Source organism: Pelophylax lessonae (genome assembly GCF_965119305.1).
Source record: "Pelophylax lessonae genome assembly, chromosome: 5".
NCBI lineage: Eukaryota > Metazoa > Chordata > Amphibia > Anura > Ranidae > Pelophylax > Pelophylax lessonae.
In genome coordinates, this window is record NC_138772.1 from 172,805,516 (window position 1) to 172,828,951 (window position 23,436).

General features: G+C 42.5%; 1 protein-coding gene across 2 annotated transcripts in view; it reads left to right on the forward strand.

The window, feature by feature from the left end:
• ATP2C1 (ATPase secretory pathway Ca2+ transporting 1) overlaps positions 1-23,436 on the forward strand; it is a 235,461-nt gene that overhangs the window by 82,796 nt on the left and 129,229 nt on the right. For both annotated transcript variants that reach the window (XM_082258061.1, XM_082258060.1), the window contains exons 2-6: positions 11,212-11,322; positions 17,326-17,442; positions 17,592-17,681; positions 19,048-19,083; positions 23,109-23,170. In XM_082258061.1, coding sequence (XP_082114187.1) covers positions 11,212-11,322; positions 17,326-17,442; positions 17,592-17,681; positions 19,048-19,083; positions 23,109-23,170 — 416 coding nt within the window. The remainder of the gene's footprint in view (positions 1-11,211; positions 11,323-17,325; positions 17,443-17,591; positions 17,682-19,047; positions 19,084-23,108; positions 23,171-23,436) is intronic.

Below are 23,436 nucleotides of genomic sequence, written 5' to 3' on the forward strand. Positions count from 1 at the left end.
TCCTTTACTTTTTTCCTAAGATTAGTCTCTATTCTCTACAGGAATCGGATCTGGTTGACCAGACAGACCAAGAAGCCTCTAGCCGGGTGACTTCGGTCCCTGTGGTTCAACCAGAAAAGATCACCCTTCCTGATAGGAATCAGGTATCTGATAAATGTGTGGGAACAGAAAACGACCAGACTTTCTCGGATGGTCGGGGCCAGATAGCTCTAGGGACGCCTGGTTCAGATCGTCAGCGCCAGTGGTCCTAGAAATTCTAGGCTGGCCTCGTCAAGCCGGCCTGGCCGACTTGGACATGCTAGTCGCAGACGTTCCGTGGGAACTTCGTCTCAGGGAATGTCTGTGGTCTCAAGGACCAATTTACCATTGTGCTTTACAGTCGCTGGTTTTAATGGCCTGGCCATTGAGACCCAAGTACTGAAGGACAGAGGGTTGTCAGCTTCAGTCATTCCTACCCTTATTAAAGCAAGGAAAGCGACTTCCAGCAAGGTCTATTATCACACATGGAAGACTTCTATTGCGTGGTGCGAATCTTTAGGATTTCCTCCACGTACCTATTCGGTGACTCGAATATTGGCTTTTTTGCAAAAAGGGGTTGAGCAGAAACAAGCCTTGAGCACCATCAAGGGTCAAGTTTCAGCATTAGCAATCTTCTTTCAGAAACCTTTAGCTACCAAGTCCTTGGTGCGGAATTTCATCCAGGGGGTGCGGCACCTGGTTCCACCAGTCCGCGCGCCCTTACCGCCCTGGGATCTTAATTTAGTTTTGTCGGTTCTACAGAAACCTCCCTTTGAAAACATCAGGGAGATTCCCTTGCTTACTTTATCCCAGAAGGTGGCCTTCTTGGTGGCTATCACTTCTGCTCGCAGGGTGTCAGAACTGGCTGCATTATCATGCCAGTCCCCATACCTAGTGATTCATAGGGATAAGGTAGTACTTCATCCTAAGCCATCCTTTCTTCCTAAGGTGGTTTCAGATTTTCATCTGAATGAAGATATTGTACTACCTTCCTTGTGTCCTCAGCCCAATCATCATCGGGAACATGCGTTGCATTCCTTGGATGTGGTTTGGGCAATCAGGGTATACCTGAAAGCTACGGAATCATTCCGTAAGACGGATTCACTTTTTGTGATCACGGATGGCCCCAGAAAGGGGTTGCCTGCATCTGCCGCGACCATTGCCAAATGGATTAGACAGACGGTGGTACAGGCTTATTCTATTAAGGGTCAGAGTCCTCCGTTCCCTGTTAGGGCGCACTCCACTCGAGCGCTCAGTACTTCCTGGGCCTTTCGCCATCAGGCGTCAGTGGTCCAGGTATGTAAGGCGGCCACCTGGTCGTCGGTACATACCTTTACAAAATTCTATAAAATTGATGTGATGGCATCGGCGGATGCCTCATTTGGCCGCAAGGTTTTGCAGGCCGCAATTTGAGGAGACCGGTGGTCTACCTCGAGGGTTTTTTTCTGTTTTGAAAAATTTCTTTTTGTTGAGTCTCATCATTAAGGATGAGCATTGTAAACTTCTAGTTGGCACCGGTTGGGCCTTCTAGATTGGGATTTGATTTCCATTTTCCCACCCCTCATTTGTGATACTGCTCTGGGACTTCCCGAAGGTGCTGTATCACCGAGGACTACGTCTGTCAATGAGCGATAGAGAAAAATGGATTTTTGTAAAATCTTACCGTAAAATCCTTTTCTCTTAGCTCATTGACAGACGTAGTCCCCGCCCCTCTGTTTTTGAGTTGGGTTGGGTTAAATTCTCTAAGCACTGCTTTTGTGACATAACTGATTTGCTGTGGCGGAGAGAGAGAGGATATACCCTCGGGGACTGCCCCTGGGGTGTGGCCAGAGCATTTTTATTTCCTGTCTAGTCCTGCTCCTGTGGAGGCAACATAACCCGAAGGTGCTGTATCACCGAGGACTACGTCTGTCAATGAGCTAAGAGAAAAGGATTTTACGGTAAGATTTTACAAAAATCCATTTTTTGTGAAGTGTCTTCTGGCCAGTCACATGACTCCTGGCCGCTCTGCTATTTTTATCCAGGGCTACAGCAGGAGCAGCCGAGCGGCAAGCTCGGTGGTCACATGACTCCCGGCTGATGTCAGAAGGAGAGCTTGGCTCCTCCTGCTGTAGCCCTGGATAGTAGTAGCAGAGCGGCCTGGATTCACTTGACAGGCCTAAAGACAGTTCACGAAAAGGTATTTGGAGGCATCGACAGTTATACAGGCAAACCGTTATACAGTGCAGGATGGGAGCTTAAAAGAGAGGGGCTGGCAGCAAGGCAATGGTTTGGGATTACAAACCCTTTAAGTCCTGAGAAGACAGAAATGATCTACTTTATCCCAACAATCGCCCAACTGTAGGCAGCACAAGATGGAGCCCACAAGCAAACTTAACTGGAGCCTTTCCCCCACTGGGCCCCCCAGAAATGCATTTTTCTCTTATTTGAGAACTGCATTGAGAAGTGTTACCTGAATTGTATTCCAGGATTTGCTTGTCTTTAGCTGAGCGAACTTGCAATCTACTCTTTTGCAACTTGCAATTTAAGACTTTACATAGTCTCCAAATTTTTCAGTAAGGTCTTAATGTTCTATAGGTTGAATACCATGTCATAGATATAATATTTATCATTGTAAAAGAACCCATTTCCACACTTTTTTTTTTTTTCAAATAAAAAAAAAAAAAATCAAATGGCTTTGAAAAAAAGAACCCCCCCCCCCCCCAGAGCGGCTGCAAAAAAAGTACAGACCTTTTTTCTTTCACAGGGTAGATGGAATAGTGTTAGAATGGGGGTGGGTTTAGCTGCAACTTATACTTTATGGATAGAGCACCATGGACTTAGTCTTTACCCCCCTGAAGTCAATCCAGTATCTAGCATTTGTGTAGTTAAATTGCTAAAAGCCAGTTTTTCAGGGGTTGACAGGTGCATCATTAATATTTGTGTTTACTTAAAAGTAACTGGAAACTCATGATCTGACAGCAATCTGTCACTCTATCGAATGATTTCTACACATATTATTTTTCTTTAGCATGTACAACCATGTGGAAGTCAAAAAGGTGTTTTTTTTTTTTTTTTTTTTTTCCTTGAGAGAAACCTGGAAGCTGTCATTTCTGACCTTGTTATGCAAATGTTTCTTGCTTGGCTGTCATTACTGACCTTCTGACTGAGTTTCAGTACCTTAAGTTTCCCAGGACAAGTAAGCAGGGTTCTAATTTAGGCCTCATTTGCTAAGCTTTATCCCAAAAGGAACAAAACTGTTGCTGTAACTGCTTATAAAGTATTACCTGACGTTTGGCTTCAATTTGCTAGTGTATCTAAATCTGCTAGTATGTCTAACACTCCTCTCCCACCCTAACTGACAATGCTGCCACCTCCTGTGCTCCTTCACCCGGAGTGGAGCCACTCTAATTCAGGTGTGTTACTGGCAAATTACCAGGTGAAATCAGGTAAAAAGCCTTAAAAAAAAAAAAAAATGCAGCCACCAAGGATCGGTAAACTGCAATATATTACATTCTTGATTTTGGCTTTAATACCCCTTTAAGCCTCAATTTTTGTTTCCATTTTCACATGCATTCATTCACTAAATTGCATTTACGTTGATATACATCACTTGTACATGTTTATACTTTTTTTTTTTTTTTTTTATGTTTTCTGCAAAATAACCTGAACACAAATGATTGTACTTGCTTGTAAAATTATTGCTCTTAGAGGCATGAAGCCATTAACTGTTTGAACTGCACCATCTATTACCATGATATAAACCTATTTTTGCACATTTCGGAGTTTGTGCTGCATGTGTCGACCATCTTTTACACTTCATTACCGATGTCATCTGTTCAGAAACGCCGTGACTTTGGGGTGTTAATGGAACACAAGTAATCGAGGCAGCTCAATTTTTGCTCGTTTGTTTCCTAAGCAACCCTGTGTGGGGTGATGTTGACATGGAGCACTGAGCAAAGGGCAGCAGTAGGAGGATTATAATGTTCACATTCATTTTATTTATGGTCAGTTCAAGTTGTAGGTACGTGTTGAATTAACAGTTACCATGTACAGTTGTTGAACAGGGATGGCATCTGTTGTATGTAAACCTCATAAACTGTGGTGGTGATTATTGTAGCAGAATCCCCAGTTTTTAAAGTGATACTAAATGTTTTTTTTTTTTTCTTTAAAAGATATAGATATATATATATATACCATATTTTCCGGCGTATAAGACGACCCCCCTAATTTTCAAGTTAAAACATAGGTTTTGGGCTTTACTCGCCATATAAGACTACCCCCCCTTCCGAAGCAAGGCAACACCATTGAAAAACATCAGATTTCTCATAGATCTCCAAGGTACCCCAAGTACTGTAATACATGTAATCTCTCATAATATCTCCAAGGTACCCTAAGTATTACCAGTAGATGTAATCTCAAGACGCTGGCTATGCGGGAATCCTGTACCGGTATACCGTATTTACCGTAGCTTCGGCTACATACAGTATACCACACTGAGCCAATCACAGTGAGCGATGTATTCTATTATTGAATGCAAAGCCTGCTCAGATTGGCAGAGTCAGAGAGGTGGGCTGATGCATTCAATAATAGAATACATCGCTCTCCCTGATTGGCTCAGGGCGGTACACTGTATGTAGCGGAAGATACGGTATACCGGTACAGGATTCCCACACAGCCAGCGTCTTGAGAGATTACATCTACCGGTAATACTTATACTTAGGTTACCTTGGAGATATTATACTCGGCGTATAAGGCGACCCCCCCATTTTTGGGGGATTTTTTTGAGGTTCAAAAGTAGTTATATATAATGTGTATATAATCTCTGTCTATCTCTGCTCTGTGCAATGATATTAAACAGCAAGGTACCTTATCTTCTCTGCTGGAAGTCGCCCCCCCCCCCCGCCAGCACTGTCCTCCTCTCTGCTGTAGGTGCCTCCTTAGCAGGCTGGATACTATAGAGGGCACGCCAGTGCTCGTGGGCAGGGCTGTGTGCGTCCATAGACATACATGTAGAGAAGAAAGCGGCACTTCCAGTCTCAGGAACTTAGAAACTTGAGTTTATTTGTTTAAATCAAAGGTCCAACATCGAACACGTATACAAGACAAACTGGATAGCAGACGCGTTTCACACCATGTGCTTATTCATTGCGTCCATAGACACACCGCACCAGTAAGCCAACGCCCCTGCTCCCTCCTCACAGGAGTTTGAAATGCATATGATTGTTAGACTTTATTGTTGCCATGAAAGTTTCCAAAGTAACATATAGATTTAAGACCCCATTCAGACTAGCGCGATTTGTCAGGTGACTTGTCAGCCTGACAAGTCGTGCTCGGTCGCTTGCTATTGATTAGCACAGGACCCGTTCTAATAGGAGCGACACAAGTCGCTCCGACTTAGAAAAAGGGTCCTGTACTACTTTGGGGCGACCTGGGAGCGACTTGCATTGACTTCCATTATGTGAAGTCCCTGCAAGTCGCGCCGAAGTCGCTGTGCACCGCGACTTCACAGTTCGCCCCTCGAAGTCGGATCGCCTCAGTGTGAACCGGCTCTTATGGTTGTGCACTTATTGGCTCTATAAAAAAGATAACCATGTATTTTTGTATTGTAATCATTAAAGAGGAACCACACTCAACCAAACCTCCACCAAAGTGTTTTGTAGGCTTATCCACAAAGAAACCTACTCACATGCCCAGCCAAATCTAGCAGTGTTCTATAGGGATCTGCTGCTGCTCACCCAGACCCACGTCATCATTTTTTTTTCTTCCAGTCCTTGAAAGCTGGCTTTCTTTTACGGGTTCTTGTAGCCAGCCCCTGATGATGCAGTGCATGCATTTTGGAGCACCCCAAGGCCTCCTGAGTAAGTATCCCAGGAGGCTACAGGCAGCTGATGCATTATTCTCACCTAGGCAGAAGTGTATGTGTTTCCCAAAAAAGTAGGAAAAAAAATTTTGCTTATAGTTCTACTTTAAGTCCTTCTAGATGACTTCAGGCTGGCCCCTTTTTGCAGGTATAGCTATGTAAAACATTAAAAATAAGTGCTTATACTGTTTAAAATCCAGCAATACACTGTCTCACCCTGCTCTGCACATGCTCAGTTGGTCTTTATTTTTAGGCACTGCTGAATTTGTAGAGTCTGATCTGTTGACGGCCTTAAAGCAGAATTAAAACCCCCCTATCCTTTACTGCCAAGGAAGCTGCTTCTATTTGATCTGCAGCTGCCATGGTGCTGCACATGTGATCAGTTATGACCCAGCCATTTTTGGTGGTTTCACAGTTTGGTTGTAGGGTATGTGTTTGCTGAATAAACAGTTACCATGTACAATTGTTGACCAGGGCTGGCATCTGTTTTATGCAAACCTCATAAACTGTGGTGGTGATTATTGCAGCAGAATCCCCAGTTTTTAAAGTGATACAAAATTATTTTTTTCCTCTAAAATAAAAAAAGATATTATACTTACCTGCTCTTTGAAACAATTTTAAACATAACAGTTCCTTACCTTCTCTTCTGTAAGTTTCCCCCTGCTGGCACGTTCTGCTTCTCCCTGCTGTAGGTGCCGCCTCAACAAGCCAGATACTATGGGGGCCACTTGTGCCAGAGCCCCCGGGCAGAGCTATGTGCATCCATGGATGCGACCACAGCACCAGTAAGCCACGCCCCTTCTCCCTCCTCACTGGAGTTAGGATGACAGCACATGATTGTTACACTTTATTGTAACCTATAGATCTAAAAGTTGTGCGCTTATTGCCTCTATGCTAATAAAGATAACCATGTATTTTTGTATTGTAATCATTAAAGAGGAACCACACAACTGAACTTCCACCAACATTTTTGCAGGGTTATTCACAAAGAAACATACTGGCATGCCCAGCCAAATCCACCAGTGTTCTAAACTGATCTACTGCCGCTCAACCTGCCCACCCCATCATCTTTTCTCCTGGTCTAATGGAGACTCAGTTGGTCTCCATTTTTTAGGCACTGCTGAATTTGCAGAGGCCGATCTACCGACAGCCTTAAAGCAGAATTGAACTCTCCTAGCCTTTACTGCCAAGGAAGCTGCTTCTGTTTGATCTGCAGCTGCCTATGTGTTCAGTTATGACGCCAGCCATTTGATGATTTGAAAATTTGGTTGAGGACACAAGCAAATGTGACAGTTGGTAATCCTTCTTTTTTTTTTTTTTTTTAGTAACTTAAATTGATGGGCATCGTTCTGCTTTGATTTACTGCTGTTCAGGTGCTCTGGACTTCAGCAAAATGGCAGCCTTCAGCGAGAAGAAATGAGCAATGCTGGAGGCAATTTACAGCATACGCTAATTTCGGTAGCATAATTATTAATGTGGAATATATGTTCCTTGCTAAAGAACATTATTCTTATTTTTTTTTTATCAAGTTGTTATGAGTAACGTTCCGCTTTAACCACTTTAGCCCTGCTCACTGTGCCTCTACTGCGGCACAGTGGCTCGTTATCGTCCAGCGGCGTAGACCTACGTCGCTGGACTCCTCCCCTTGTGAGCGGCGCTTGCGCGCCGCCGGAGGCTCGCTCCCGCTGTATTCATTCACAGCGGGAGTCGGGCCAGGGGAGGAGCAGCGGCGATCGCCGCTGCTCTTCCCCGATCGTCGGGGAATCGAGTTTGGAGATCCGCCCGCTTGTGTAAACAAAGCGGGCAGATTTCCTAAGTGACAGACAGTGACAGATTGCAGGGTTTAGCATAGCTGAACATGCGATCTGTCCCTGTGTCACTCAGTCACCTCCCCCCACACACGTCAGTAAGCACCAGTGTCATTTTTACAGTAACAGTGCATATGTATAGCACTGATTACTGTAGTAATGTCACTGGTACCCCCAAAAGTATCAAAAATGTCAGTCAAGGGTCCAATCTGTCCGCCGCAATGTCGCAGTCCCACAAAAAAAATCGCAGATCGCCACCATTACTCGTTAAAAAAAAAAACACCAAAAATGACAGAAATCTTTCCCTTAGTAAACGCAATAACTTTTGCGCAAACCCATCAAAATTCGCTTATTGTGATTTTTTTTTTTCTCTTACCAAACATAGGTAGCAGAAAACAAATTGGCCAAAAATTTAAATTTTTTTTAGATTTTTACATTTTTTTTGGGGGGCATTTCATATAAAAAAATGTTTTTTTTCAAAATTTACGCTTTTTTTTGTTTATAGCGCAAAAAGTAAAAATCGCACAGGTGATCAAATACCACCAAAAGAAAGCTCTTTTTGTGGGAAAAAAAGGACGTAAATTTTGTTTGGGTACGGCGTCGCACGACCGCGCAATTGTCAGTTAAAGTCGCACAGTGCCGAATCGCAAAAAGTGGCCTGGACGTAAGACAGCAAAATCCTCCAGTGGTAAAGTGGTTAAGGGAGTGTGACCCTTTTTGTATAGAGATTTTTGTTTGATCTCTGGGTCAGTGGATGGTAGATTTGTTGAGTTCTTTCTCTAGCATGTTAGAAAATAAAAATCTATGCAGGACACACTAGAGCACTCATCACTCTGATAACTTCTGCATGGTACAGATGCCATAGAGGAATGTGAAATCAATGTGCATATTTGGTTTCCATCCTTAAATCGTTAATGAGCGTTAAAGCTTGCAGGGGCATAGGAATATATCAAGTCAGGTTGGAAAACTCATCACTGTAAGATGATGTATGGTGCCAGATGCTGGAACAGGTAGAACTAATGCAAAAAGCATTCGATGTGCTGGCTCAGCAGAATGGCTGGAGGCGGTGAGTGAATTATGCAGTCTTTGTCACTTGGGTAGACAGGTTTTGGGATTTGATTCAGTACCAGCAGTAGTCATGTTGTCAGCTGTAGGGTCTGTGGATTTCTAGTAGACTATAGGCACATTAATGCCAGGAATGATGCACTTGCAAGAGTACTGATGGCAGATTATGTGAACACTAATTTCCCCAGTGTGTACAAAACCTCACATTTTCGGATGAGCAGCGTGAAACACTTGCTGATTGAGATTAGATTCCTCTTATGTTATCCAAATCTGCGACTAATAAACAAAGCTTTCCATGCATGTTTAATCATCTCAGCAATCTTTTAGCTGTGTGGTGCGCTTTCCTGTTTAAGCCAATCTAATAATTCCAAATAACAGCAAGTGCTCAGACAGAAGAAGGCATGTAATGTTTCTGCTTGAAGGCTCTCATTAAAGCTGTATCCAGGCAGATAATCATTTGATATGCATATATTTTTATTAAAAACAAATCATTAAATGTATTTACGTTCAGTTAGTACAAGTTACCAGTTCTGTCTTCATATCAGCCCCTTATAACCCCCCTCAGTGTAACACTGCTGGCAGGGAGATCAAGCCAGACAGTCAAGACTCCATGGCATTGCATAGTGCCATGCCTACACTGAGCATGCTTACTTTGGGTTAAATTGTAAGCTCGCAGGAGCAGGGCCCTCCTAACCCTCTTGTATCGAATTGTATTGATGCTGTTTTGTCCCCCTTTATATTGTAAAGCACTGCACAGACTGTTGGTGCTATATAAATCCTGTATGTTGTAAATGGAGCAGAAGGACTTTTTCAACATTGTGCTGCTGCTACTTCATTGGTCAGTTACAGGCTGGTTTGAGTCCCACTAGGAAACAACAACAGAAAAGAAAAAGGGTGCACCGACCTAGTGCATTACCAGTAAAAATGTATTAAAAATATTAAAAAGTATACATTATACTCACAAAGCAGGTGTGTATACACACATCAACATGATACACATATAGTCTCCAAGGTAGCCAAGGAACCGCACTGTGCTGAATGGTATGCAGTGTGCCACATAGGCCTGCTGTGTCTAGGCTGATGCGTTTCAGGGGCGAACCCCCTTCCTCAGAGCCAAAAAGAGTTGCTGCTGCAGCCGGTCCAAGCTCTGGTAAGATCTCAACCATATAGTCAGGATCCGCCCAGAAGCCTGGACTGATAGCTGGCTCAGCCTCTCGGTGATCTGCTGAGAGCCTGAGCCAGCCTCTCCTAAACCCCCCACAGCTCAGCACTTCAGTGAGCATTGGAGGGGAGAGCAGAGAGAGAGCACTGGCTCTCTGCTTAGAGGAGGGGATGGGAGAACTGAGTTATCAGTGGTGTTTGATCGCTCAGTTCTCACTGCAGAGCCAGTAGAGGACAGATGCAGCATCAGAGTGATGCTGCGTCCACCTTGGTTAATATAATTTTGTTTTTTATTTATTTTTTTAACCTCAAACTTTTCTCTTTTAAGCTTAGATTTAAGGCTCCGTTCACATGTCAGCGTATGATCGCGGGCAGAACCGCCGCGGTTCCGCCCGCGATCCGGAGATTTATTGCAAATCGCGGGACGCCTAGCGTTGCCCGTTGATTTGCAATAGCCCCCCAAACGCCGAGCGATGTTGCCGCGATTTACGCCCGCCGAATCGCGGCAACATCGCGCAAACAAAATCGCAGGATGCAATACGCTCCAAAAAAGTACATCGCTCGGCGTTTGGGGGGCTATTGTAAATCAACGGGCAACGCTAGGCGTCCCGCGATTTGCAATAGATCTCCGGATCGCGGGCGGAACCGCGGCGGTTCTGCCCGCGATCATACGCTGACATGTGAATGGAGCCTTACAGACAACTAATTGAAAATATTTATGTTAAAGATACACTTAATTGAAAAAATTGTTGCCTTGTGACACTCTTACCTTAGGCCACTTCAGGGAACACAGGTGCAGTGTCCTAGCGTGTATAACCAGCCCTAAAGAGCACGTTCTACTGTAGGTCGCCCTGTTGGCCTTTTTAGTAAAAAATTTTGGAGCGGGTTCTGGCTTTTAGGTTTAAGGCTTTATTCACACAGCATTTATGTACCATTTGCAGCACAAATCCAGCGTATTCTGGCAGCTAATTTCACAACTGGATGCAGATAGTTGCGATAGCTCAGCCTGGAATACACAAGCGTGTAAATACTATGAATGAGGCCGTACTCTGGCTCTTGAAAATTTGGTAAACTTGCACTATGCCAATAATTTTATGGAATAAAAGGAAGGAGTGTAATATGATAAAATGTTGAGTTTCCAAGTGTAAATTTTTTTTAACACCAATTGATTTGGGTTTTATCCACATTTTATTTTTTTTAGTTGGTATTTTTTTTTTTTTTTTAGTTTTACTTAAAATCTTTTGGATGATCATACAATTGTACTTCTAATGAACCATACGCTGAAGCTTACAATTGTTTGTTTTTTTTTTCTTGCAGGCTTCAAAATTTCATGAATCCTCAAACCCTGAAAATGATACAATGATTCCTGTGTTGTCTTCAAAAAAAGCGAGTGAATTACCAGTCAGTGAAGTGGCTTGGATTCTTAAGGTGGGATTTTGTTTTATAATAGCTTCCAGATTATTTTGTTTCCTTGTAAACTCAGAGGCTCTGTCATGTAATTTAAAGATGTATTACTACGCAAAAGAAGTGAATTTACTCCGGTTCCTAGAACCTTCTTCCACAACAAAGTTGCTTTACAGCCCATTCAGACTGGCACAATCCGACTTCGAGGGGCGACCTGTGAATAATGGAAGTCTATGCAAGTCGCTCCGAGGTCGCCCCAAAGTAGTACAGGACCCTTTTTTCCTAAGTCGGAGCGACTTGTGTCACTCCTATTAGAACGGGTCCTGTGCTAATCAATGGGAAGCGACCGAGCGCGACTTGTCGGGCTGACAAGTCGCCTGACAAGTCGCGCTAGTCTGAATGGGGTCTAAAGATAAGAATCATGCAGAAACTATGATTTTCTGTGTGTTTTAGTTTGTATATTCATTCTTCTCTTCTGCTGTTATGTTTTAGTTTGAACATTCTGTATTGCATTTATCTGTATAATGTAGAGTACCTGGCATAATAATAGGTCACAAAAGTGGACTTAAAGTCTGATTTAAAGAAAAATAAAATTCTATTCAATTATCTAATTTTTTATTTCCTTTTTTTTTTTTTTTTTTTTGCTGCCATCATCCAACTTCCTCCTGAGATGGTGGCTACATTCGCTATCCATGGTCCGACTGGATGTAGGAATATAGCCACCCTCTTTTGTCGCTCACTCTTGAGGTGGACTATGGGATTTGTAATGTATATAGAGTAGTGCACATTTAATTAACATGCACTACTCCTTCTAAATAGTGAGGGGGGGGAAAGCAGAGGATCAGGGGCTCATGGAGGACTTTACAAGGAGGCAGAAAAGCCCAGCAAGAAACGATTTAATGAAAAATAGTTACAGGGCAATTAATTGGTGGAGGTGTATGGATTATTTTATATGGAGAATATGGATATCGCTTAGTGTCACTTTAAAAGTTCTGACAGTAAATGATGCCAGAGTACAATACTAATTTAAATGTATTTATCGCCATTGTGTGCAATTTAAACTAATGCTAATTTTATATATTACAAATACTTTAATATTTTTTCATTCCATGGAGACTAGGTAAATAGGTGGCAGTGGACAAAACTTGTGTAGTTGATTTGGCATGATTGTTATACTATGTTCTTATCACAGTATAAAATAAAAAAAAAACACAAATGATTGATGTCAGAAGGTTGCATTGAATAGCACTTGGACCTGGTTCACATTGATGCTACTTGAAGTAGTACAATTCAAATTAACAGGTCAGCATGATTTTAGGTGCTACTTGAAAGACATATGTGAGGCTTCATGCACAGATGTCCATTGAAGTCGTACCTGAAATCGGCAAAAGTATTGCAGGAACTACTTTTGCTTTTCAATGGTGCAGTGCCGAAAAATTGACATCTACTGGAATGGTGCCATTGCCAGGAATATGCTGCAACTTGTCATGCGATTTGATCTGTCACATCGAATGACAAATCGCTGTAATTTGAACGAGCGCTTAAAACAATAGAATAAAAAATGCTTGTCTGCAGTTTTTGCTGCCAAGTGCAACTTCCTATCATATCACAGGGGGCACCTGCATTTTTAAGAAGTCTATCTGTGCTTAAAATTTTTAGCAAGTAGCCCAAAGTTCACCCTATTAAAGTAGTATTACACAAGAAAAGCAGACATTTATTGTATTGCATCTTACCAATTTTCAGATGTGACGGCTGCATTTTGTTTTCTGTTTTAGGTAGGGATGCCTGGAGGCAGAGTGGGCACAAACTCCAAAATTCTGTGCACCATTGAGTAAATGTGCAGCTATTTTTTTTTTTTTCAAACTTCTCCAGACCCCTTTATCAGTGGGTGCCGGGGGACAGAAAGCAGACTATTCAACCACTTTCAGGTTTAGACTGATTAACCTGCAGCAGTGCTCCATATAATTGCAGTGAAGGCCAACCTCTTCTATTTCAGTACACTGGGGCCGGTCGGGAGCGTTGCTGCGGATTAATCCACCTAAACCCGAAAGTGGTTAAACAGTCTGCTTTTTGTCCCCTGGCACCCACTGAATGCAGGGGATCTGGAGACATATATAAAAAAAAAAAAATGGCTGCACAGCGGGGGATTAGCTCATACACAGAATTTTGGAGCCACCAGCCACTATACCTTCACCCCCCCCCCCCAACTCAGTTTGCAGAGCCAGGCCAGAACAGGAGGACTGGAGGCTGGTGTGGTTTGAGTGGTGGGGATGTAGATGGGGGCAGTATTGACAGCTGGCAGGAGGGGAGGAGGCAGGGAGGGGAATCCCCCCGAACAGACACCTCATACGTCATTGGTTGTTAAGGACGCAGTGGCCCCACTCCTTAACTGGCAATTGCAGCCATTCTCTTCTTTACATTTCAGCTGTTAGCGGGGAAATAGAACCGAGCCAGAAGGTACCGGTTTCAGGTATCGGAGCATTGCAGGAGTACCGATACTCTTGCAAATGCTTAGTATCGGTACGGATACCGGTGCAACCCTAGTTTTAAGGCTTTTTTTTTTTTTTTGGTAATTTTCTGGTGATCTAGCCAGTAAGTGTTTATTTTTCCAAAAGAACAAGCTCTTATGCAGATGTCAGTTACAGAGATGAGACAAACCATTCAACACTGACAGGGGAGCTTACAATGACCAGTTTTATTAATGTAATACCTTTATCCCAAAAGGAAAAATATGTTGCCGTTACTGCTTATAAACTGTGAGCTGGAGTTTGGCTTTAATTTGTTAGTGCATTTAAATCTTCTAGTAAATCTAACACTCCCCTCCATCCAGACTGACCATACTGCTTTCCAAAGGTGCCCCCTGTGCGCCTTTATCCAGAATGGGGGCACTCTAATACTGGAAGTGTTACTGGCCGGATCACCAGATGAAAATCTAGCGGGAAAAAGCCTAAAAAAAAAAAAAAAAACATGCAGCCACCACATCTAATGATTGATAAGATGCAGTAAATTAAATCTGTGATCCTAGGGTAATGCCTCTATAGGAGACAATCAAAGTGTGGCTGTTATCAGTCAGTACTTGTAATCCTGGAGTGCATAGGTGTATTTGCTGGAAAGGACTCTTTCAGTTAATGAAGCATATACTGTATATTTATAATCCAAGTGTGTTATAATGTCTAATTTCCTAACGTAATGTCCAAGGCTTAAAGGGAAGCTAATCTGGCCAAAAAGTTCAGGTAGCAAGTGTACAAAACTGGGAGGGTTGTGCTGCCTGCTAGTACCTGTGTTACAGGGCCTCAAATGACCTCCAAACTAAGATTAAAGCAGAACTTAGAGGAAGTAAAGTTCCCTCTGTAACTTTTATCTATAGGTGAGCCCATGGTTTACCTACAGGTACTGGAAAAATCTCCTAAACATGCACCGTTTAGGAGATATGTGCTTTGCATGCAGCCAGTGATCACTGCGCTCTAAAGGAATGGCTTCCTGTGCCGTGAACGGCGGCTCCCGCGCGCATGTGTGACGTCATTGCGGCTCCGGCCAATCGGATGGCTGGAGGATGCAAACCCAGGTGAACATGTCTTCCATCCCAGCAGTGAGCGGGTGTCCGGTCCGGTGCAAATTCAATCAGACAATTCCACGGCCGTGGCCTATGTCAATCACTAAGGGGGCGCAAGAAGTGTCATGGGGGCTTGGGAAGTAGCCGGCATTCTAAGGTGGGCAGAACGGCCGTCCCAGCCCTCTCTGCTGTACACATTCCATGGAAGGTACAGAGGTTTTGTTGCATGGTTTCAGGATCCTTTGGCTGATGCCACAGATGCCTTAGTGGCTCCTTGGAGCCAGTATCATCTGATTTATGCCTTCTCCCCCTTTCAAACTTCTGCCAAGACTCTTGTGTAGGATCGAGGCAGAAGGGATTCCAGTCATTCTAGTGGCTCCAAACTGGCTTCGCCGGCCTAGGTACGCCAATCTGGTACGGCTGGTCGCTGATGCTCCTTGGAGACTTCCTCAGGTAAGACCTGCTGTTCCAAGTGCCAATCTTCCATCCTGCGTTCCGTTCACTGGCTTTTATCAGGTTGGCTGTTGAAAGTCAGGTGCTGAAGGGATAGAGGTTTGTCTGAATCAATAATTCCTACACTGTTAAAGGTTAGAAAATCGACCTCGTACTTGGAAGATGTACATTGCGTGGTGTGAGTCTCTTGGGGTTCGCCCTCGCTCCTTTTCGGTGACTCTAAAATTGGATTTCCTCCAACAGGGGGGTTGAGCAGCGCCTAGCTTTGAGCATCATCAAGGGCTAGGTTACACCCTTGGCGGTTTTCTTTCAATGCCCTTTGGCCACACATCCCTTGATGTGCACCTTTTATCCAGAAAGTTTGACACTTGGCTCCTCAAGTACAGTCTCCATTGCCGCCTTGGGACCTCAATTGGTGATGTCTGTTCTTCAGAAGCTTTCCTTTAAATGTCTTCAGGAGGTTCCCCTGCTTACGTTGTCCCAGAGGGTGGCCTTTTTGGTCACTATTACTTCTGCGCACAGGGTGTCAGAGCTGGCGGCATTTTCTTGTCGTACACCTTAACTGGTGGTTCTTTGTCCCTGTCCATTGGTTCTTCCAAAGGTCATCTCTGATTTCTATTTGAATGAAGACATTGAGTTTCCTTCCCTTTGTCCCAGGCCTAAACATCCTAAGGAAATTGCGTGGCATTCCTTGGATGTGGTTCGGACATCCAGGGTGTAACTGGCACCTGCATGGTCTTTTAGGAAGTCAGACTCACTATTTGTACTCGCAGTTGAATCTCAAAAAGGGCTGGCTGGTTCTGGTGCGATCATTTCCAGATGGATCAGACAGACGGTGATCCAGATATATTCAATTAAGGGTCAGGTTCCTCCTTTCCCTGTTAAGGCACACTCTACATGGGGATTAGTGCCTCCTGGGCCTTCCGTCATCAGGCTTCAGTGCTGCAGGTTTGCAAGGCGGCCAACTGGTCGTCGAAGCACACTTTTACCTTTTTTTTTATAAGGTGGATTTGTTGGCATCTGCAGATGTTTTGCAGGCTGCTGTTGAGAGAACCTAACCCTCTTTTAGGGTGTATTGTTTTTTTCAGGTGAGCTCCAGTTGTTTATGGTTGAGCTCCATGTTACCTGGTTGGCTACAGTTTAGCCTTGGGAATTTTTTCTTGCTGTTCCCACCTCTCATGTTTTGACACTGCTTTAGGACGTCCCAGTGGTTAAGAAGAATCAGGAGCTGCGTCTGTCAATGAACGAAAGAAAATGGGATTTTTGACTTAACATAAAATCCATTTCTCTGATGTTCATTGACCGACACAGCACCCACCCCTCTGTGGAGTTGTAATTCTTCTGACACTGCTTGTAACTAAATGGAGTACCTAGAACCGAGAGAGGGAGGCTACCCTCTGCGACTGCCCATAGGCGTAGCCAGACTTTTTTGCTGCCTAGTGTCTTACTCCTGTAGTGGGCAGTATAACCCAATGGTTAAGAAGATCAGAAGCTGTGTCCGTCAATAAAAATCAGAGAAATGGATTTTCCGGTAAGTCAAAAATCACATTATTTACTTCTTTACTGCTGGGCGCTGGTGAGGCAGGACTGCTGGGGACAAGTTCATTTACATGTGGTCAGCTGTGATTGGACACAGCTGATCATGTGGTACAGGGCTGTTGTGATTGGCCCTTCACCTCGATCTGTGATCAGCTGTGACCAAAGAACACCATGGTCAGAGCGCGGCCAATGTGCACCCCAGGGGGCATGCGGGAGTGATGTTTTGGGAGGATGTCCATGGACGCCCCCCCAGAACAAGAGAGCTGCGCTGTAGCGGTGTTTTGGCTATGGTGCGATATCGAGGTGCGTAAACTCAAAGTTCTGGCTTGACATGTTTTGAATAGATTCCGGATTTGAGATCATTTTCATTTTGAAAACCTTAACAGCCCTGCTCATTTTCTTCTTTGATACTTTTTTTAAATTAGAATTATACACTAGGCAATGTAAAAAAAAATTAATGTTTGTGTGGGCTTACTTTGCAGGCTGAACTTCAGAGTGGTTTAAACAATGCCGAAGTGTGTCATAGGCGAACCTCCCATGGATGGAATGAATTTGATATTGGTGAAGATGAACCTTTGTGGAAGAAATACATTGCACAGGTATTCAGGGTGTAAGATGAAATGTGGTAATTTTTTTTGGTTTATTTTATTAGAACCCCCCCCCCAGAGGTTCCCTTTAAACTTTGCTGGAAATACACTATTAAAAAGAATTTCAGTACCACCACTAATTTATCTGTTTGTTTTTCCAGTTTAAAAATCCACTTCTTATGCTCCTCCTGGCCTCTGCTGTCATCAGCATTTTAATGCATCAGTTTGATGATGCCGTCAGTATCACCGTGGTAAGTGATCTATGAATCCTCTGAGTACTGTTTTAATGACATTGGTAATATTAGCTGTTTCTTGTGTTTTTTTTTTTTTTTTTTTTTTTTAAAATGGAAAAATAAGCACAAATAACATCTACCCAGAAAAGCACATGATTAACTACACCTACCCAGAAATAAGTACGATTTGTAGGCAATCTGTGCTGAGAGTATAGGCTGTCATTGGTTAACTTTCCTTTTGAAAATGCTAGTTTTCTGGTTCTCATGCTCTTTAACATTAATATTTTATTAGTCACTGGCCAAGAACCGAGATCCAACACTGACCAAGATCCAGCAAAATCAACTTCTGATTTGAACTCTTGATTCAAGTCAACGCCGCTGAACATGTTTATCCCACCGAACCAACTTGATAGCCAAACACCCCTCATTTTCAGTAGGTGTGATGAACAATGACAGCACACCTACTCTCAGCTAATCATAGATGAGTGTTTTTTTGTCTGATTTTAAAAAAAGATTGGACCCTTGCCTGTTCTCTAAATAATTGCACATCTTTTATAAGCCTGCAGCAATCTTTTTCTGAGGACATGGCCAATTTCTTGTGAAAACTTGCAGAAAACATTTTGTCCCTAAAGTGTTTTGAGTCTCCCTGAGCACGCTGTAATGACTACTGTGGTTTCCCGGCCTCGGCTTATTTATTAGCTATTCAGCTAAGCAAGGAATCGTACTTCTGTGCCATTTGTCAAAGCGCTTCACGATTGTTCAGCCGTTATTTCTGGACGGGCTAATGAATATTCAGGAATCAACATTTTCTTACACTTTGTTCTCTTACATTCAAATTATTTCATTGTGTGATTTATTGCAGCGTTAGCGGGCATGAAAGTGACAAAAAAAAATGTTAGAAATGTATGTGTGTTGTGATGAAGTAATGGTATATTTTTGATTACATTTGCATTATTTCGAGGTGCTCTTTGTGCAGCTTTGTATTCAAGCTCGCTAAAAGTGCCTGGAGCAGAACCTGGTGGTACTGATGTCTGATAAAGAACTCGGCAGAGAAAGCTCGTACTACTATGATTTGAAAAACATGCTCCATTTTAATTGGCTTAATTAGGGCAAATTAATGACCTCCCTGTATAGCTGTAATAGAGTTTTTGGCAAAATACTAGTATGTAGTTAAATAGACATGTTTGAATAACCTCTATACATTTAAATTTTAAAAAGAGTTTTGGCTTCTCTTCTGGTTTTAAAGTGGTAATCTGCTATCATTAGAAAAGTTCATTCATTTTCAGCATGTTACAGGAATTTCAAGTGACGTTGGTTAATCCTGCCATTGCCACAGCTAATCACTGAGGTTTATATAGCTTAACCTTGTATTTTATTTTGGCAGGCAATACTTATTGTCGTCACAGTTGCCTTTGTTCAGGTAAGATGCCTTTTTCCTGTGTATTCATGCTATGAAATATTTGCTTAGTGCCTGCAATATGACAGTTTAATCATATTACTTCTGCTGTAAGTGGTAACTAATGCCCCATACACACGTGCAGATTATCTGCAGACTTTTGTCTGCAGACTTACCAAAACCATATAATATGAGGTCAAACCTAAACACTTTCAATTTGTATGCAATCCGGCAGGCCCTTGCACTACATAGAAAAGGTAAGTCTGCAGACAAAAGTCTGCAGATAATCTGCACGTGTGTACGGGGCATTAGACTAAGTAAGTCAGCTACAAATACTGCCAAAACCAGGTACCTGCCCCCCCCCCCCCCTCCTCCAAGAAGGTGGCAAAATGTGGTGGTGGGGGGTTATAGAAAATGCAAACAACTTCCCCTTTTTAGGTGAAGTTCCCCGTTAAATAGGAAGTGATTTTCCCCTGTGTAACTGCATAGTTTTTTTTTGTTAACTTTTATCCCCAATTCACATACTCACCCACCCAACTAATCCAGCATTGTTGTACTATGATTCAGCACTCCGCTTACACACACGGGGTCTCATGCCATTGTTTTTTTTTTCTCTGGCATCTATGGAAACCAGCTGTCTCTTCCAGGTTCATGCAGCCGGTCCGCTGATGACCTGCAACAGGTCTGCCCGGAAGCCTATGCCTTCTGGGATATGCGATGTGCATTACCCAGAAAAAAAAAAAAAAAGCACCCTTCCAGAGTAGATTTCAGTCGTTTCAGTAGGGAAAGGTGGTGTGTTTTTTTTTTTACAGTTCGGCTTTAATATCATGGCCTGTGTGCATAGGTGGTTATAATCCTCATGCAGCTGATGTTATATGGTACAAATATGATTATATAATTGTTTGACTTTTTTTCTAGAGATTATTGAGAAATGAGATCTGTCCAAACCATTTCAACCTTCTGTGGAAAATCTGAGCAAATGGTAGTTTTAAAAAATAAAGCAACCTTCTGTGAAAAAGATTAGGTAGCTTTGGTTCATGTTGTCAGAAACCGAGAGCACAAGCTTTAGGCTCCATGTACATGGGACGTTGTAAATGGCCGTTTAGGAGCAGTTGGGCGTTTTTTTCAGAAGCCCCCTGAACCCATCTACATTTTATCTTATCTGTCCATGTACACAGGGTCATTTACAGTCATTTGCAGGCAGTTGAGTTCAGGGACGTTTTTTGGAACGCAATTATTTGCGCTCGAACGTGTGTTTCCCGGCGTTTCAAACGCAAAAACGCGGCCGAACGCGATGACCCGCGCTTGGTGCTTGCGTTTTTATATTTTAAAGGTGAATGATTTTTTTGGCTCCATGTACACGGGATGTTGTAAATGGCCGTTTAGGCGCAGTTGGGCGTTTTTCCATTTTAAAGGGGAATGTTTTTTTTTTTTTTGACCTCTAGGAACGGTTTTAAACGCAAACGCCCGCTAAACGCGAGTGCAAACGCGACACAACGGACGTTTTAAACGTTGTAAAAATAAAAAAAAAAATTCCAGCATTCAAGGGACTTTTAACAACGTCCCGTGTACATGGAGCCTTATTCTTGTAAAAACTGCAGTTAGGTCAGTTTTAATGAAACACAGGCATTAGCAGGGGTAGTGGGACTGTGAAAGTCAGAAACTTGCCTGTCAGCTGCCAACAGCAGGTCCTGTGGTTCTCCTGTTCATATCATGTGGCCTAAAGCAAGAGGGGGAACTCGGATTAAGGGCTCTGTTGACATTGGTACCCACAGCGTGGAACTGCTGCATGTCACATGACCAGGCGTGCCACATTTGGATTGCCCCAGAAACCCGTCAGCATGGGACCTGCTTTCTAAGTTTTAACCGAAAAGTTGTGCTATTCACAACCCTTCCTGTTGTAACTGTTGTCTGCTTGTTTAACTATAGTGCTTTTGTACATACAGTGGGAAAATAATTAGAATTAACTAAAAGAAATGCGAAGGGTCTATAGTTTTTTTTGATAGGTGTATGATCAAGACAGAATATCAACCAAAAATCCAGAAAAAACACATAATACAAATGTTGTAAATTGAGTTGTAGTTCAGTTAATTAAGTATTTAATCCCCAAGCAAAACTTGACTTGGTACTTGATGGAGAAACCCTTGTTGGCAAGCACAGAGGTAAGATGTTTCTCGTAGTGGTTTACCAGGTTTGTACACATCTTTACAGATCGTCGGCCTGTACCTTCAGCAGAGAAACAGCCCCTAAAGCATAATGTTTCACCTCTGTGCTTGACTTTAGGAATGGTGTTCCTAGGGTCATAGTCAGCATTTTGCTTCCTCCAAACACGGCGAGTCAAGTTATTGTCAAAGAGCTCAATTATGGTCTCATCTAAACACAGCACTTTCTCCCAATCCTTCTCTGAATCCTTTAGATGTTCATGGGAAAACTTCAGATGGGCCTGTACATGTGCCTTCTTGAGGAGGAGGACCTTGTGGGCGCTGTAGGATTTAAATCCATGGCCAGTATTGTGTTATTGATGGTTTGTTTGGTGACTGTGGTCCCAACTGTCTTGAGCTCATTTTACAAGCTCCTCCCTTGTAGTTCTGGGCTGATCCCTTACTTTTCTCATAATCATCCTTACCCTATGGGGCAAAATCTTGCAAGGAGCTCCAGACCGAGGGTAAATGATGGTTATTTTGTATTTCTTCCATTTGCGAATAATCACTCCAACAGTTGTCTCCTTCTCACCAAGCTTCTTGCTGATAGGCTTGTAGCCGATTCCAGCCTTTTTCAGGTCTACAATCTTGTCCCTGACGTTCTTTGACAGCTCCTTGGTCTTGCCCATGATGAATTGAAGAAAGAAAGATTCTGTGGACAAGTATCTTTTATGCACATAACGAGTTGTCGTTCGGAGCTTCTTCTAAAATTGACCGAACGAATTTGTGCACCGCATGAGCACACAATGGCAGTCTGTGGGAGCCAAAATTCTTGTTGGTTGGTAGGGGATCAAATACTTATTTTACTCGCCGAACTGCAACTCTATTTATAACATTTGTATCATGTGTTTTTACTGCATTTTTGGTTATTTTGTTTTTATTATTTAGAATACACCTATGATAAAAATTATAGACCCTTCATTTCTCTGTAAGTGGGCAAACCTACAAAATCTGCAGGGGATCAAAAATGTATTTTGCCCACTGGTGTGTATGTATGCATGTGGATATATAATGTATGTGTGTGTGTGTGTGTGTGTGTGTGTGTATGTTATGTATGTTTGTAAGCTATTTGTATGTGTATAGATAGATCTGTCTGTCTGTAAAAAGAAAAAACAGAACATTAAATTTAGCCCAATTTTTTGGTATAATGTGAAAGATATTGTTGCACTGAGTAATTGGATACCTGACATGTCATGCTTTAAAATTGCGCACACTTGTGGAATGGCTAAAATATTACGGTACCAAAAAAAAAAAAAAAAAAAAAAAAAATCTCCATAGGCGACACTTTAAAAAAAGGTTACCTGTTTAGAGCTAGAATTATTGCTCTCGCTGTAATGATTGCGATACCTCACATGTGTGGTTTGAGCACTGCTTACATTTGCAGGTTCCTTCTCCATTCAGAAAGTGTGTTGTATACTTTTCGGTGAACACAGGGCATTCTCTGACTGTACAAAGGTAGATTGTGGCATCATCGGCCACAGCTCTCCTCCTCTTCCCCTCGTCCAATCAGAGATGCTTTGTATGCATTGATAAGAATGCAAGACGTTTTCTCAATAATGCAAAGCGAGTGACTTTCTTATTACAGTTAACCAAGCTGGGCAAATATAAATGTAAAAAATAGGTAAATTCTAGAGTTCAGCTTTACAGTAAAAATGGCTACCATATTTTAATGTTGAACTCAAGCCTTGCCTTTAGTCTTGTACCATTGCACAGGCTCCTCTCCTTAACAGTTGACTAAGAATATCTATACTTCATAAATAATGACTGTTTAACTTTAAAATTTGATGTAATTGAAAATATATATACAGAACATTTAATACTTTTCTATAATACTTCCTTGTCATTTAGGAGTACCGGTCAGAGAAGTCCTTGGCAGAACTAAGCAAACTGGTACCACCAGAATGTCACTGGTAAGGTTATCCTTCTTTTTTTTTTTTGTAGAGTCTATCTGATCGGCGCTTAGCGATGTAAGCAATGTATTCTAGCAATGAATACAAAGCTTCCTCTAAGTCAGATGTTAGTGAGGGACATAGTTAGTTTGGGCCAAGCTAACACAAACAAACTATGTTAAGTATATCAAAAGCTTGAGTTCTGCTTTAAAACGCTATGGAATTTGTGTTTATTGTATTTTGTAGTTTACATTTGGCCTTGAACTGTCCTATAAGGTGGCTTTAAA